Source organism: Varanus komodoensis, unplaced genomic scaffold (assembly GCF_004798865.1).
Source record: "Varanus komodoensis strain SLA01 unplaced genomic scaffold, ASM479886v1 scaffold54, whole genome shotgun sequence".
NCBI classification, from domain to species: Eukaryota; Metazoa; Chordata; class Lepidosauria; order Squamata; family Varanidae; genus Varanus; species Varanus komodoensis.
In genome coordinates this window covers 940,510-956,956 of record NW_025336142.1, presented here as the reverse complement: position 1 = coordinate 956,956, position 16,447 = coordinate 940,510, and the positions used below count along the sequence as shown (strand labels likewise).

The 16,447-nt window shown below is 57.6% G+C and overlaps 1 protein-coding gene across 3 annotated transcripts in view; it reads left to right on the top strand.

Moving 5' to 3' along the window:
• Nucleotides 1–16,147, top strand: part of FGFRL1 (fibroblast growth factor receptor like 1) — a 125,803-nt gene extending 109,656 nt beyond the window's left edge. For all 3 annotated transcript variants that reach the window (XM_044448166.1, XM_044448167.1, XM_044448168.1), the window contains 4 exons: nucleotides 4,620–4,700; nucleotides 10,317–10,601; nucleotides 12,012–12,365; nucleotides 14,670–16,147. In XM_044448166.1, the coding sequence (XP_044304101.1) occupies nucleotides 4,620–4,700; nucleotides 10,317–10,601; nucleotides 12,012–12,365; nucleotides 14,670–15,085 (1,136 nt within the window). In that variant the 3' untranslated portion in view covers nucleotides 15,086–16,147. The remainder of the gene's footprint in view (nucleotides 1–4,619; nucleotides 4,701–10,316; nucleotides 10,602–12,011; nucleotides 12,366–14,669) is intronic.
• The last annotated feature ends 300 nt before the right edge of the window (nucleotides 16,148–16,447 follow it).

The window sequence follows — 16,447 nt, the reverse complement described above, 5'->3', positions numbered from 1 at the left end:
ACTCCACGCGGGTAGAAGCCGTGAGGCGTGTGGCCGCCCAGGAAGGCCCCTGGCCAGCTGTTCCACCAGGACTGGGGTGCTGCTAAGCCCGCTGCTCATGCTTGGCGCAGCCTCAGAGACTCTCTGGGCCCAAGGATGGGCACAGTCCGTTGCGCTGCGGCAACTCCGAGGTGGGCAAACTGGCCGGAGGACCGTTCAAAGCCGCATCTTTCCTTCAGGCACGCGTCAAAGATCAGGTCAGAGGGACCTGCGTCCGTCGTAACGTGGCTCATCCCCCTTTGTGGCCGGGAGTGGCATGGTGAGAAAGCTGCAGGCGGCTTCTGGCAGGGAAGTGTGGCCGGGAGCTCTCGGCCAGAATGGAAGCAGCCCGAGGGCGGCCCAAGCGTCGCGGCAGGAAGGGATTTTGGAAAGGCGACGGACACATCCGAGGCGCACCAGCCCTGATGGACGCGAGTGACGCGGGGGCCACCATGGTGCTCTGCTCTGCTCTGTGCTTGCAGCCCAGCCAGGCATCTCCTCTTCCCGGGAAGCCCTTTCACAGGAGAAGCGTGAGACTGGAGGAGGCGTTTCGCGGGTGAGACCTCCGCGCTGCGAACCTGCGGTTGTGTGCGGGACGCCGACCTCTCTGGGCCTGTGGCGCGTTTGGGAATTTGAGGAAGCACTGCGGGCACCAGTGCCAAAGGCCTCACGGGCAGATTGTCACCTTGGCATCGACCAGTCGCACCTGTGTGTCTTAGGCTGCTTCTTCTTCAGCAAAAACTCTGTACCTGTTGCAGCTCACCTGTAGTGCTCTCCCAGATAACCCCGTCCCTGCAGCCGTGATGGCAGGGCTGCGACCTGCCATGGTGAATTCCATGCGCCCCATGTGTGGCTGACGTCCTAAACCGATCATAACACTGTAAACAGCTCTGTCCATTTAAAACAGATTTTGATATTCATATTTATGTAAGTTACTGAGATTGGTGGGGTGGGGGCTGTTTTAACCTTCCTGTCTAAAAGGAAACTTAAACTTCTGGTGCCTTAAACTTGGGGTGTGGAATTTGTGATTCTCCAAAGTTTCTGGACACAGCTCTGCTCATCCCTCAGCACTAGTCGTGCTGGCTCAGGATGATAGGAGCTGTGATCCTACATACTGGCAGGGTGCCGTTTGCCCGCCTCGCCTTCAGCTGGTGTGTGCAGCACCGCCCCATCTATGTCTCCTGGGAAGCAAGTCCCACTCAGTTCGGTGGGGCTTCCTGGGAAGCGAGTGGGGAATTCCAGCCTACGCTGAAGGCCACCGTGTCCCCCAGGCGAACGGATGACCCTGCGGTGGTGCAGGGGCTCTGCTTCTCTTGAGGGCAAGAATTGCAGATGCAGCACACACGACTGTGGACTGGTGAATGTCTCGCCAGATGGAGCCCCTGCAGGCACTTGGATCAGGGTGGTGCGACCCCATTCAGTCTTCAGGGCCCACCTGGATGGGATTTTATGGCCTTTTTAGGCCCCGAATGAGCCGATGGTGTGTTCATTTCTCAAAGTATGACTGTTTATGACTTGACCAGCAGAGCAGCATGGAAATTCACTTTTGTGGGGAGACGGCCTTGTTCTGGAAAGTTCTGGGCACTTGGAACCACAGGCCTCGCTTCGCGTGTGTGCACAGAAAAGCCCCCCGCCGTGCCCCCCTGCGTGGCCCGTGAGCCAGTCCAGGAGGCCGCAACAGGCAGTCACCGATCCATGCACTCCACGGAGCCCACGTCAGAGTGGGAAGGCCGAGTGCAATGTGCCTTTTCAGGGAGACCTTGAACAGTCATTTCAAGCGGTCGGTTGCATTGTAGGAAGAGAGCATAAAGGGCACCACGGGCTGTGAAGCGTCGAGCGAAGCCACACTTGTGGAGCAAAACGTCGAGTTCGCGTCGCTCCGCACTCGGATAGCCTGCCCTTGGCTCAGCCGGCTTTCCACAATCCTCGTGCTCAGTGGAGCTGCACTGCCTCCAGCTCGAGCGCAGCCGCTCTCTCCCAAGCTCTTCTTGGGGGAGCGGCGCGGGAGAGGCGAATCCCCCCGAGTCCTGCTTGCAGGCCGGCAGTCTGCGGATTTGGCTGGATGACGGGTGGCGATGCATCTTCAAAGGCCCCGTGTGTTCGCCGCAGCTCGGCTCGCTTGAAAGGCTGGGCGCTGGTCGAGTGCGGCTGAGAATGCCCCTTAGCCGGGGAGGGCGAGTGGCGTCGTGGCCAGGAAGGGCCGCGCTCCGCTGGACGCTCTGCAACGTGAGGCCGAGGACAAAGGGCAGGCGGCCTCCCCGAGACGCCAGCCTGCGCAGGATGAAGTTCTGATTGACAAACCCTTGGCTAAAATCTCCAGGCAAGTGCTGCAGGTGTGGAGCGTGCAGTCCTGCTGGAAGCTCTGTCAGATTTCAGGCCTGGCCCTAAACCTACAAAACCTCCATTTTCCATCCCGTTGCCATGTGCAGTGTTGTCACTCGCTACCTGAAATGTACGCCTTAAACGATTGCTCATAAATCGGTTTGATTTGATTATCATTGTGGAAAGTAGGAGTCGTGAAATGCAAGCAAGCGATTCCCAGTTTTTTAAGGAGCGTGGCAGCCGGGCCTTTGCCACTGCCGCTTGGAAGCACTTGAGCAAAGCGCCTTCTGAACCGTTGGTACCTGGGCTGGCTGGAGCGCCGTCTCTTTAGTCCAAGCACCGTAGCGCTTGCTGGCTTTCGTTAGTCTCTCTTGCACAATGCTCCCAGTAGGACGTGATTTCCCCCCTTAACCTCCCCACAGGCCTGTGAGGGGCTTAGGCTGAGAGACGAGTTGGCCGAGTGTCCCATCGTGGCTTGTCCGCGCGGGGAGGGCACATCTGCTCACACACCTCAGCCCTTGCACAGAAACAGCGCTCGCTGCTAGGTGTGCATAATGTCGGCACTGCAAACGGTAGGCATTGCCAGACAACCCACACTCAAGAAAGCCCCCGGCCTCGCTTCCAGCGACCTGCTGGCACCCGCCGCTGCCGTCAAACGGGAGAATCGGGTTTGAGCTCTCCAGAGCAGTGCTCCTGCGTCGCTGGCCAAGTATCAGCTCCTGCAGGCTGGTCCTGTGCAGCGCCGGGCATCTCCGTGGCCTGGGCGGATTTGCACATTTACTGGGGTTGTGGGGGGCTGCATGGGTGCAGCTCTGGGAGGGCCATGGGGGCAAGAGCCCCACGCCACTGGGGTGCCCAGCCGTGTGTGGACCATGCACAGCCCGAGCTGCCCGCCTCTTGGCCCCACGGCCTGCCCAATGCAGGGACGGCAGGGATGGGCCAGCAGGCCGTCCACGTCCACGGGTGGAGCAGGGCCACCCGTTCCCTCAGGGTTCGCCCCCCCCAGCTCATTTGCAGATGGATCATTTGCAGCAGGCTGGGCAACTGGCCATTTTCACGGTGTTTGGAGGCAGGTGGTTCCCAGAACTCTCCAGACAGTAGTCCTAAAGTCGACCTCACTTTGCAGCACAGCCGAGAGCACGTCGCCACTTGCACAGAAATGAGCTCATCTTCGTTTTCACTCGGAGAAGTACCCCGGAGTCCAGGTGCTGCCACCGGAGTTGTGCCGCACAAAATGGGGCGCCTCTTGATCTTGCAGGGATGGAAACGATGGTGCGCCACGTAGCCGCTTGCCGAGGCTCGTGGAGGCCGGAGCGCTGGGAGCGAGGTGCTCCGCGCTCCGGAAATGGCAGGCCTCTGGGAGCTCTCTCCAGGCAGCCATGGCCGGGTGCAGTTGGGCTCGACTGGGATCACGTCCCGCTCAAAACGCTGGCCAAGGGGCACCGAGAGAACGTTCCCTTTGCAGAAGCGCGGCGGCAGCTGTGCAGCCGCCATGGCAGAGGAGGAGGGAGGTTCGTGAGCGGCGTTTGCTCTGCTTGCCATGTCTTCCCCGTGTCGGCTCCGGGGAGGGCGAGGCGGCGCGTTGCACGCTGTCCTCACAACAAGCCTGAGAGGTAGGCACAGCTGAAAGGGGGCAACTGGCCCAGGATCGCCTGGCGGGCTGCAGCAAAGCGGAGAGAGGCAGTTGCCCGTGGCTCGCTGCTCCCTCGCCTGGCACATTTATTCCGCTCTTAATAGAGCTGAAAGTGGTGGATGCGGCAGGAATGCCCCCCACCCCACCCCAGTTTCCTTATTGCTCTCCACCTCTCCCAGTTTCATGTCACACCCCCCCCACAGTCTAAATAAGAAAAAACAACATTAAAGCCTCTGTGTAAATTTCAAAATAAATAATTTTTTTTCACTTCCTGGATTTTTTTGGAAACTCTAAACTTTTGCCTCTAGCATGACAGATTCCCAGAAATCTCTGTTGCCTTTTCAGCTATAATTCTGATTTATGCCTTCATTTGCAAGGAGTGCAAAACAGTTTCATCTCCTGCTTGGGAACGCCAGACCATAAACATAAACAAAAGGGCTTTGGTTCACTATTAATGGCAACATTAATTAATCTCCTGTCATGTTAGCAGCCAGCTGAAAAGCTCAAAAAGCAGGAAAGAAACTGAACTGGCTGAGTAGCAAAACATTTGGTGTGTTGGAACAGGACAGGGGACTCCAAAGCTGCAAACAGTAACTTGGGATGTTTTAATCTGTCTCTCGCTCTCTCTCTCTCGCTCTCTCCACAGATGATGCCAGCTCAGGAAGGGAAAGTTTAGCACCTGAAGGTCCAAACAGTGACTCTGAGGATCACTCTGGAAAGCTGTGGGGTAAGCAAAGACGAACAAAATTTGGCCAGCTGCGCTATTGTTGGAGGATAAAAAGACAAGGCGTGTGTTTCTCTTAGCTGGGATTTCCACAGCCAGAACAAAATCATGCTGCTAGCAAATGAACTTTCATCAGTGTATTAATGAAAATGGAATTGCAGTCCAGTATTGCTGAACATTCCTCTTACCACTCAAGTGCCCGTCCCAGTGCTCACCCCCTTTCAGTGCTTTCGCCGCCTGTTTCTGCATTCTCGGTATGTGCTTTGTCCTCTTTCAAACTCGGCCCCAGAAGATTTGCATGCTTGTGGAGGACTCCCCTTTCTGAGCCGGATGCTTGTGACTCCTTAATCCTTCGCCTCCATCCTGAAATGCAGAACGGCTGATTCCTGAAGGGAACAGGAATGGGCACGGAGGCGCCATTCAGCCATGCTAAAGACTGGGACTGGGCTCTGCGCAGGGCTGGCGCATGCCGGGCAGCCAGCAGGACTGGCCTTGCACGCGTCCTCCGCGGCTCGGCCCTGGGCACCGTGGCTTGTCCCGGGAGCCTTTCCGGCGTCCCTGCACCGCCCGGGGCTCCTCAGGGCCTGTGTCTGCTCCCCCAGCTCTAGGCATCCCTGGTTTTGCACCCTGCGGGTTCTGTGAAGTCGAGCCATGCCACAAGTACGTGGCTCGGATGGCTCGGCTGTTGCAGAAGCGAACATGGGAAACTGCCCTCCTAAATGAGAAAAACACCTGCGGCCCTCTGGTTCGCAGTGTTATCTCCCCGTCACCCGCTATGTTGCCATCTATTCTTATTGTTATTGTCGCGCTGCATTTATATCCCAGCTGGCTTGCATAGCTCACTGCAGCAGCGCCCAGAGGCGGTCAGGAAGCGGGCAGGCAGCAGTCCGTTTGGCACACAGGCAGTTTCATGGCTCGGCACTTGGGGCCTGCAGCGAGGCGAGCCTTGTAGGAAGACCCAAGCTCTGTGTCAGGTCTCCTCAGCGCTGCCGGAGCGCGTGAGCCTCCTCCAGCTCATTGCAACATCCGGGCCAGCCAGTTAAGTCCTCCGATTGCAGTCGTGGAAGTCAGTTTCCACTCCGTTGTTGAGGGATGCCGTGCGTTCCGGCCCCAGGGTGCCTGGTGGATTTGACCCCTGCCAACTGTTCTTCGTGGCATTAATCACGGAATCCCACTTTGCCTTAGGAGCTTTGCTTTCCAAACAATTCTGCTCCTTTATTTTTGCTCTTTCTCAGTCTGACAAGTTGTTATGTGATTTTACATTTTTGCATCTTATGGAGAGAGACCCCAGTGCAGAAGGGGGCAGCGTGTTTGCCCAGGAACACGTGAGCATAATGTTTAGCCCGTCTCTCATGGGACCAGCAAAGAAGTAATCTGAGAAGAGGAATGTTTAATTGTGCATGTGTAGAAGGAATCCCTGGCTGGAGATTTTTTTTTAAATCCCTGCCTTCATCTGAGACCCTCACCTGCATGTCTCCTCTCCTCTCCTCTCCTCTCCGCTCTGGTATTTCTGATAATTCTATACTGTCTTTCTGAAGCCAACCAAGGTGGTTTTAGGAAAAAATAGAAAACAACAAAGAATCACTACATAAATGCTGAAGCACGAAAAAGCAAGTTTCAAACTATAATAGCAGTTTTAGACGGCAAGGTAAGATGAAGGCTCTTGACCCACTTCCTAAATGCAGCGCCAATGGGATTATGCTGTTAAGTTGAGAAGGAACCCAGGAGAAAGCCCGTTCCTGCCTGCCTGGGGAGGGTGTTTCGGGGGCGGGGGGTCTCACCTGCTGATCTCCGTAACTGAGCAGATTCGCGCTGAGGAACGCCGTCCTGCAAGGGGGCTGGAGCAGAAGCACCGCACCCTTCGCACTGCAGCCTTTCGTTGCAGTGCTCCAGCCCTGTGCACTGCCCTGTTCGCTGCCTCCCATCAGGGTTCCCGGACTGAGGCCGCATACCGGCACACCCTGCTGCACAGCTGTGCAGTTTTGGGGCAGGACAAGGACGGTGGGGTGCGCTTTTGCGGGGAGGCGAATTACCGTGAAGTGGCCTGCCCGATGCCTTGCGAGGGGTTGTGCCCAGAGCCCCGAGGCTGCTCATCGGGGGAGTCCAGGCAGAGCGGCTTCCCACTCTGCCGTTCTGCCGTCGGGTCCCGGGGAAGTGTGCGCATCGGCCCGCCAGCTGGGTTTCCCTGAGCCTTGGCGCATGGCGCACAAAGATCTTCGCTGATGAGCCTGCGAGGGAGCCCCGGAGCAAGGGGCACGGCGGGCGGGAGGTGCCTGCGCACAGCACATGGTCCAGGGTCAGAAAGCCATTTGCAAAAGGGGCGTGGGCTATCTTTCCTTCTGCCTGGCTGTGTCTCCTTCCCCACCCCTCCCCTCCCTCCCTCCCTTCTCCCTCCCTGTACCTTTGTTAGCCCGGCAAGTTTTCTTTTCTTTTCCCTGTTGCTTTTTCTTTGGAGGGAGACATCTCCCGGCTGCTTGTGAGGGGGGATCTGGTTTCACTGCATCACACCGAGGGAACGGAGAGTCGCTTTTGTGGCGGGGCAGGACGAGGATAGCGTCGCTTAACCGATTTCAAAGCAGGAGAAAGGCGGGCGGGCGGGGAGTATTGCTTTCCCTTCGATTGTTCTCTGTCCGTGAGAGGACCGCGTGGCGAGCGGAGTCCCCTGAGGGCAGGAGGGCACGCAGCCACCAGCCTCACTGGAGCCAGAAACCAGCACCACCTGGCTGGGCAGCAAAGGCGCCTGGGGAGGGAACCGGACCCCTTGCGCCCTGTCAGTGGCGGAGCGAGCCCCTTTTGACACCCTCCTAACACCCTCTGTGAGCTGGAGTGGTCGTGAGGATGATCCCAAATGTCTCCCGCGATGAGGTGGTACCTTGCGCAGGGCTGGCAAGGCGCGTTCACAGCCGTGCCAGAATGTCCGCCCGTCCTTTCCCAGACGAGACCCGGATCAAGTGCCAGGCTCCCACTGCCGCGGCAGGGCAGCTGAGGCCCATGGGAGTCTCCCGGTTGTGCCTGCCGGCGTCCCCGGTGCAGCTGCGGAGCCTCACGCGGGGCAGGAAGGGAGTGGCGCCGGGCCCATTCCAATTTATTGACCCAGTCATATTTTTATATAGCGCTGCATTCCCGTAGGCCCCGAGCAGGCACAGGTGCTCCCGGGGGGGGTGGGGGGCAGGGCTCCCCATGGCTGCTGCTCCTGGGGGATCGCCCTGTTCCCACTGACCCCGCCTGGGGCCACTGAAGCACCCATGACAGCTACGTGTGGCACTGGCCCAGCTCGCTTTGCCTTGCAGTGGCCGGGCCTGGCGAGGTGCTTGCCGCGCGGGCCGGCCAGTTTCCTGGACGAGCTTCACGTGGTCCATACCGGCAAGGGTCGTGCAGCCAGTTCGGCACTGGCTTCCCTGGCTCCGGAAGGGCAGTGGGGTGGAGGGCCGGGCCGGGAAGGGGCTCAGCTCCTCTGCATGGAGGGAGGGGTCCCCCACCCCCTGGAACCGCTCCCGGAGAGTCCTCTGGGGACCAGGAAGGTCAGCCGCTTGGGGCTGGCCACAAATGGCCTTCCCCGGAAGGAGCGCGAGTGGGCAGGAGGCAGCCAGGAGGAGACGGCTTCATGGGGCCTCTCGGTGTCATCTGCTCCTCGAAGGCCTTTCACGGGATGTTGCCCCCAGGCGGGTGTGGGGCCAGGCGGGGAGCCCCGTGGGCAAGCGGGGCCTCACCCAGTTAGGGCCTCGAAATGAAAATGGGTGCGATTCCTTCCAAGGAGCTGTTTCGGAGCCAGGCTTCACTGGCTGAGCGGTGTGGGTGGGTGTGAACCGGTGCCGGAGGGAGGGGTGTCCCGCTTCCGGCTCCCGGTTGGCCACGGGGATCGGGCCAGCCGCCTCGCGCCCGGCCACTGTGCTGGCCAGGGGGTGCTGCGAGCCCCATTGCAGTGATGGGCCTGGCCGCCGGGGCCTCCGCCGCCTCCTGCAGGTTGTGATCCGGGGAATCCCTGCCCGCCCACCAGCCCCGTGGCAGCATGAGCCAGCAGCTCGCACTTGTCCCGCCAGCTGTCCGCCCGGCCGCTGCCTCCCCATTCATTGGGTTACACATGAAAGCATCTCTGCAGCGAGCGAAGCATTTCTGTGCCGCAGGAGGAGAGTTTGAAACAAAATCCCCTGCCGGGGCCGAGACCAGAATGCCGGGCGGGGCGGAGGACAGGCACTTGCTGCCACCAGGGCTGGAAATGTTCCTTGCGCTCCAGTGCGCAAGACGGAGGTGTCCAAGCCAATCCCCCACCGAGAGGGACCCCGAGGGGCACACCCATCCTCTTCCGTTTCGAGGCTGCGGATCGGGCAGAAGCCGCCACCATGCACGGCCGCGGGCCGAGGTGAGCGGGGGGACGGGCTGGAGGGAGGACCCCGGCCACCGGGTCTCCCGCCCACCTGCAGGGGTTCTCCCTGGGCGGAAACACGCCGGGCTGCACCCGCAGGCTCTCTTCGCTCCAGCGTCATTCAGGTATTCCTTCTGCGCTTTTTAGCCCAACCTTCTCGAAAAGCTGCACGCAGCGCACACAGGGGCCCGCACGGCAGTGCGCGTTACTCGGCCTTCCTCCTGGCAGCCTTTGGGGCTTTGCAAGGGCTCCAGCGCGGTTTTGACGAGGCTCCGCGGCATCCTTCCCGAAGTGCCACCCTGGCATTCCCGCCACAGGCGCTGCTCTTGCCCCTGGAGGTGGCTTGCGCCATGCGGAGGGTGCGCCTCACATGGAAACCGGGGCTGTGAATCGGTGCCTCTGTCTGTCTGTCAGTCCACAAAAAGTATGATTTCACCCAAATAACTGATTTCAATACAGAACAGAGGCACTGGCTAGATCGCCGTCATTGCATTAAGCATGATCAGCAGCCAGGTATGTCCGAGAAACGGGCAAGAAAAGACTTCTTAAGCTTTCCGAGCAAGAGGACACATTGATTTTTATTGATACCTTTAATATCATTAAAGTGTATGCTTCAATTATTAAATGAGTAAATAGTTCTGGAAGACACTGGACAACTTTCAGCTCTGGCTCCAACTGCTTGCAATAAAAAAAAAATACAAGCGGGAACGCACCTGCGACAAAAATCCTAGTTCTTGGGATTCTGGGACTCCGCTTCACTAAACGGCCTTTTTCGCCTCTAGAGCTTTAAGAGCCTTGGGGACGAAACGTTTGCTCTTCCTTGTGTGCTCACAGGTGCAACTCTGCTTCACTGTGCTGCTCCTGCAGCACTGCGGAGGCCTCACCTGGCCTCTTGTGACCAGGTTTGGGTGCCACGGTTGACGAAAGAGGCAGACAGGCCGGAGGGGGCTTGGCGGGGGGCAGCAGGGATGCGCCGGGGACCGGGCACAGCGCCCATGAGCAGAGAGTGGAAGAGCGGGGGGTGTGCTGCCTCGAGGGGAGAAGGCTGAGGGGAGGCCGGAGAGCACTTGTGAGGCGAATGCATAAGGTTGTCCCAGAAAGGACGGGCAGGCTCTCTCCTCAACCGAGTGGGCTGGCGCACCTGGGAGCCCTGCCCTGAGCAGGGGCTGGGCCTGGTGGCCTCGCGAGCCCTTCCCGCACTGCTGCTCGGTGGCCCGCAGTGATGGTTTCCTCTCGGTGTGTTCTTGTCTTTGAAGCTCGGCCTCGGTTCACGCAGCCCGCCAAGATGAGGCGGAGAGTGATCGCCCGACCCGTGGGGAGCTCCGTCCGCCTGAAGTGCGTGGCAAGTGGGAATCCTCGGCCCGACATCAGCTGGCTGAAGGACAACAAGCCTCTCACCCCGCAGGAGATTGGCGAGAACAAGAGGAAGAGGTGGACGCTGAACCTGAAGAACCTGAAGCCTGAGGACAGTGGGAGATACACCTGCCGGGTCTTCAACCGGATTGGGGAGATCAACGCCACCTATAAGGTCGAAGTGATCCGTAAGTGTTGAACCAAAGGAAAGGATCCGTGAGACCATTCGGTCGGTGGCCTGGCCCTGTAAGAGCAGACCCTGAGCCGTGGCAGGGGCTGTGCCCCCGCACCACACACGCCCCGGCCTCTTGGGCAGGAGGGCACTTGGGCCTGCGCCCCGTCCGTTCAGGGAAGGGCATCTCTCCCCCTGCATCGCTAGACCCGTCCTGTCCCCCGTGGTTCCCAGCATAGCTGTTCTGGTGTGGAAATTCCCACATCTGAAGGCAACAGCCCGTTAAGGGACAGGCACTTTTTGTGCATAGAAATGTGAATGAAAACCACATGCTGAAGAATTCCGTTGCGTGTGGATTATACAAACCTGCTGGACATCTGGGACTGATAAAGATGCAGCTGCGTGGAGGCAGTAAAAACATGTGTTTACATTAAAACCAGAAGCAGAGACAGGGAAATGAATCAAGCTCCATCTTAATGTCAGACGCAACATTTTGCTTCATCAGAACCAGGCGATAGTTGCAACAAGCCCCTCTTTGGTTGCATTGCTTTGCTTTGCTTTGCTTTGCTTTGCTTTGCTTTGCTTTGCTTTGCTTTGCCTTGCCTTGCCAAACCAAAGTTTTTATGTTTGTTTGTGTAACTTTTGTTTTCTTTAGGCTTTGCCTATGAAGCATAAGACATTGCCAGGCTTAGGGTGATAAGATTTTCTTTCTGTTGCAGCACCGTGCTGTGAAAATAGTTCCGGATACGTCCCATTTCCTCACTTAAACCTTCCGCCCTTCTGCCCCACCTGCTTGCCAGAGCTCCTCTTTCCAGCTTTAGGCCCTGCTTGTGCCATCAGCAAAGTGCCGTAATTGCCGCTCGCGCACCTCGTGCTCTGTGCCCTTTGTCCCAGGCGCTGCTTTTAATATGCATCTCTGTGAGCTGGTGGCGAGACAGGTATATGGTTTCCGGCTCCCATTTCAAAATCCATGCAGCGCTCGAATGAGCTGTAGCAGAAAAGCCAAGCACAGATTCTTTTCCTAGCAGTTTGCAGGTGATCGGGCCATCCCCCCCCTGCCCCCCCATCGCAAATGTCGGTTCAGCTTGATCTTGCCATCAGCAGCACTCCAAGGAATTTTGGAGATGCTTGGTGACGCAGAGTCTCTGAGAACTGGAGCAGTAGCAGATGAGTTAATGGAAGGTTTGTTGGTTTGTTTAATTCATTTCGCAGCTGCTTCTCAGAAGTTTAGGCGTAGCATCTGCCATCCTTGGTCAGACTCTTTGAGCAGGTGAAAGGTTTTTGCCTCCTCCTCAGGCCTAGGACTTTCTGAAGGAATCTGGCTTGTGTTGCTCCAGCATGGCTGGAAGGGCCTTTTGTAAGCCCCTCGTGGAGAAGACGCCCGAGTTGGTCTCTGTGAATGGTGACTGTCGCTGCTCCTTCCTAGAGAGAACGAGGTCCAAGCCCGTGCTGACGGGAACGCACCCCGTGAACACGACGGTGGACTACGGCGGGACGACCTCGTTCCAGTGCAAAGTGCGGAGCGACGTCAAGCCCGTCATCCAGTGGCTGAAGCGGGTGGAGTACGGCACAGAGAGCAAGTACAACTCCACCATCGACGTGGGGGGGCAGAAGTTCGTGGTGCTGCCCACCGGGGAGGTCTGGTCCCGCCCGGATGGCTCCTACCTGAACAAGCTCATGATTGCACGGGCCAAGGAGGAGGACGCCGGGATGTACATCTGCCTGGGAGCCAACACCATGGGCTACAGCTTCCGCAGCGCCTTCCTCACGGTGCTGCCCGGTGAGTGGGGCGGGGGGAGGCTCCCTGTTGTGCACTGCCAGTTCGTTCCCGAGAGTCCCTTCACCTGTGCATTCTTGCACCTGCTGCACTTGTCTCACCCAAATGCCAGAGCGCCTCTCCAGGCAGTTCACCCGGGTTACATCTGCAAAATACAGCAGGAGTAAAATGCTGGAGTCCTTCGTGGGTGACAGCCGCAGAGCGTGGTTCACAGAGTATTTGAGATCCCCCCGAGGTTGGTTTTATTATCGTGTGAAGTGCCACAAACTGTCCTGAGCTGGAATGTTCTGGTCACAGACCAGCTGCTTCAGTCAGAGGTTGGCTCGAGGCAGCAGCAGTGGGAGAAATGCTTTTAATTCCTAAGTGATGTGGTTGGCATGCAATGGCAGCATTCAGCAGCAGATTCTGGGTTAACTAACCTTTAAATTGTGAGTAGGTCCACAACATGCGTTGTTGTAAACCGGCCATGGGCTGGCACAGAAATACACAAATAAATGAAGCACCCCAGTTTCCAGAAACGAGCTGCACATGTGGTATATTTTGGTTGCTACCATGACATCCAAACCTGGACACTTGGGGTTGTTTGTGGGTTAAACAACCCAAAGTTAACCCAGGAATGAACTATGTAGCATTCATAGCTTGCTTCCAGAAAATGGAAACAGCTCATGTGCCCATGTGCATTTCCGCAATTCATTAACTCACGATTTGTTGCTGAACACTGACACTGGGTGCAAAAAGAGGTCTGAAAGTCTAAAGCAGAATACAACCAAAGCAAAAGCCAACACTCAAGCCAGTGGCAGTGCAAAAGGTAGCCTGCATTTGTTCTGTCCTGATTTCATTGATGCTGAACTTGCCAGTGGAATTCTCTGTCTGGCTTCGAAGCCGACTTGTATCAGCACTGTCCGGTCAGCTGTGCTGGACCGCTGCCCACTGGTGCTTGCTGCCCCTGGAACCAAACTAAGCTGAATTAATGTGCAGCTAATGGAGTTTTTCTGAGGAAATTTCTCATGGGATCACATGCCAAAGTACAGGAGATCCCACTGATCTTCTTGTGGGACCAGTGCACCGCCTCCCTGACAGATTACCAAAATCTCAAACAAGAATATATTCGACAGCTCTCTTTCTTAAAATAGATAGAAACAGTAAGAACCAATCTCAGGAAAAAGAATGGATGAAAACTGTGTGAAATTAGAATAAGAGTGGGAGAGCAGGCACAGAGAAAGCGAGGGCCTTGCCAATTTCAGATAGAGCTCCCAAGAGAGGTTTTTGGCTCTGTTCTTGTCCAGCTTCTTGTGGCTCCAGAGCCCGTCCTGCATCCTGCAACAGGGCCGCCTGTTCAAGGCTGCGACAGAGAGCAAGCCTGTGAACATGGCACTGCTTTCCCAGGCAGGTTGATGCTCCAGGAAAAGGCAGAGTCAGTGGTACCTGCAGGGGCGGCATGCCAGAAGGCGTCTTGCTTTTATGGGCCCTGAAAAGGCAGCATGACTAGAGGAAAATGACTGTCAAGCCCACCAACTGACGTGTTTGACTCCTGCTCCAACAAGGGGGAGACGGGGTGGCATCTGACAGGACTGCTCCCACCCAAACCTTGGCAGGCCACTTCACGGCCTGCACATCACCTGAGAAACAGGCAGGGCTCCTCAACCACCACACATCTCCATTCAGAGGGACTGGGGGCCGCCTCTCCCTGGTCCCTCCGCCCGATGCTGACCTGGGGGCTACCCCAAGCCACGCATCCAGCACAAAGAGCGGGATTATTCAGCCCAGGTTTGCAGCCGCAATGCCAGGAAGGTCTTTCACAGGCTTCCTGGGAGGGGGAAGGCTGCTCGGTGCCTCCGTTTAAGAGGCCAGATGCCCTCTGGGTGGCGCTCTGCCTTAGCCACGGAGCAGAAGGTGCCCTGCTGGTTCAGTAGGCCAACCCGGTGACCCTCGGGGGCACTCATTGCTTCCCTCTCATGCAGAGGTCGCTCCGCACCTGGGACCGCCAGGAGGGGAGCTTGGAATCTCAAAACATGCCCCCTGCGTGGCCCTCGCAGCTTTGGCCAGCCGCAGCCCCGCGCAGTCCTGCGGGCTTGGCAGGGTCCCCGGGTAGTTGCGCACCGCCCTCGCGCGGTGGCCTCGCATGACCAGGCCCCACAGCTCAAGGCCGCGTTTCTGGCGCGTGGGCCCCCGTCCGCCCCGCTCTGAGCAGCCGGCTCGAGTGGAGTCGCAGGATCCCAGGGGCATACGCAAAGGCCGCAGCTGCTCCCGGCCCCTGCATGGCGCCTCCAGCCGGGGCCGGGCTCACGTGTGCTCTCTCGCCCCCAGGTCCCAAGCCGCCGAGTCCGCCGCTGGGCCCCTCCGCCGCGAGCAGCCTGCCGTGGCCCGTGATCATCGGCATCCCCGCCGGAGCTGTCTTCATCTTCGGGACGGTCCTCCTGTGGCTGTGCCAGAGCAAGAGGAAGCCCTGCTCGCCCCCAGCGGCGGTCCCCGTGCACCGGGGCCACCCGCGGGGGCGGGCCTGCGTGGCCCAGGCGCCCGACAAGGACTGCCTCTCCTCCGCGAAGTGCGAGGAGTACATGGTGGCGCAGCGGCACCTGCCCAGCCCGGGGCCCGCCCTGGCCCCTGGCGTGGCTCCCAGACCGTGCCCAAAGATGTGCCCGGACACCCACACCCACACCCACACGCACTCGCACATGGAGGGCAAAGTGCACCAGCACCAGCACGTCCACTGCCCCTGCTGAGGTGGCCACCCTGCGGACCGCGCGGCGCCAGGCGGGCAGTGGGAGCCGCCAAGGGGTCGGGCGGGCGCCGGGCAGGGGGTGCGGCTCGCGGCGCAGAGCAGTGCCGGAGCGCCCGAGGCAAGCCGGCCGCACCAGACCCCAGCCTGGCAGGCAGGCAGGAGGAGGAAGACGGCGAGGCCGCCGGCCCGGCACCTCCCGGTTGGCTCTGCTCCTGCTCCCGGGGCACTGCGGGAACGGGGCCGCCTGGCCACCCCCTGTGGGACCCGCACGGAGCCCTTCAGGGCGCGAAAGCAAGAGAGCAACAGGTCGAGGCTGACTGGGCACTGCAGCGCTTGAGGCCCTGGAGGAGGCGGAGGAGGGGGAGGAGGAGGCCGCCACCGCCACCACCACCACCGCCGCCTAGGTGGCTTCTGGGAGGAAATGTCTATGTTTGCCTAAAGTTGTGAAATGGCGGGGAGCAAGAGGCCGGCCCGCCCCCGGTTGTGGGAGGGGCATTGCTGCCGGCCCCCAAGGGTGTCTCCCCACCCACCGCGCTGACGCACGAACGAAGGATGCTGTACAGCTCACTTGTTATATTTATATTTAATGATGATGATGATGATGATGATGATGATGATGATGTTGATTGATGATGATTGAACTCCTGAATTTTTAAAAGCAAACCTGCTCTGCTTCCTTTAATAGCTGCCACCAGATAGTCATGGTTTATACTGAACTGATAAAAGACAACACAAAGCAAGATTAAGAAGTGTTTGTAAGAGGGACTGCATAAATTATTATCTCCAGGGAATATTGAACTTTCCAAATATGCACTTCTGAACTGGGGTGGGGGGGTTGGGGTGGGAAAGGGGGATTGTTTTGCTAATTAATTCATGCAATCTCAGTCCAGTTAAGGGAGGATTAGCAAAATTGGACCATATTAAATATACAAGTGGACTAGAAATAAATTCAAAGAGCTAAACCTTTTAAATTCTATATAGAGTTTAAACAGAAGACATGTATATTTAATTTATTTTATTAAAACAAAAAGTAAAATAAATGTGTATGATACTTTCCTCAAAAGCAGGCATTTCTATACATATTTTTGGTCAAGAAATAAGTTTTTTTTCAGGTTTCTCTAGATGTCAGCTTCTCAAAAATGAGAAATATAGCCTTTAACAATAGTTTATTTAGCAACTTGAATGTCATATAATTGTATGGATTGCTACCATAGGCATCTGTTGCGTTTCTTCCTCTTGGCTTCTCACGTTCTTTTCAGTCTTTGCCCTCAAGAAATTTCTTCAGCACATCTTGCTCTTTTTGCAAAAGGAACCTTAGTGCTTTTTCCAGCAGGACAGGCAGCCATGCACAGTCCCTTTATCA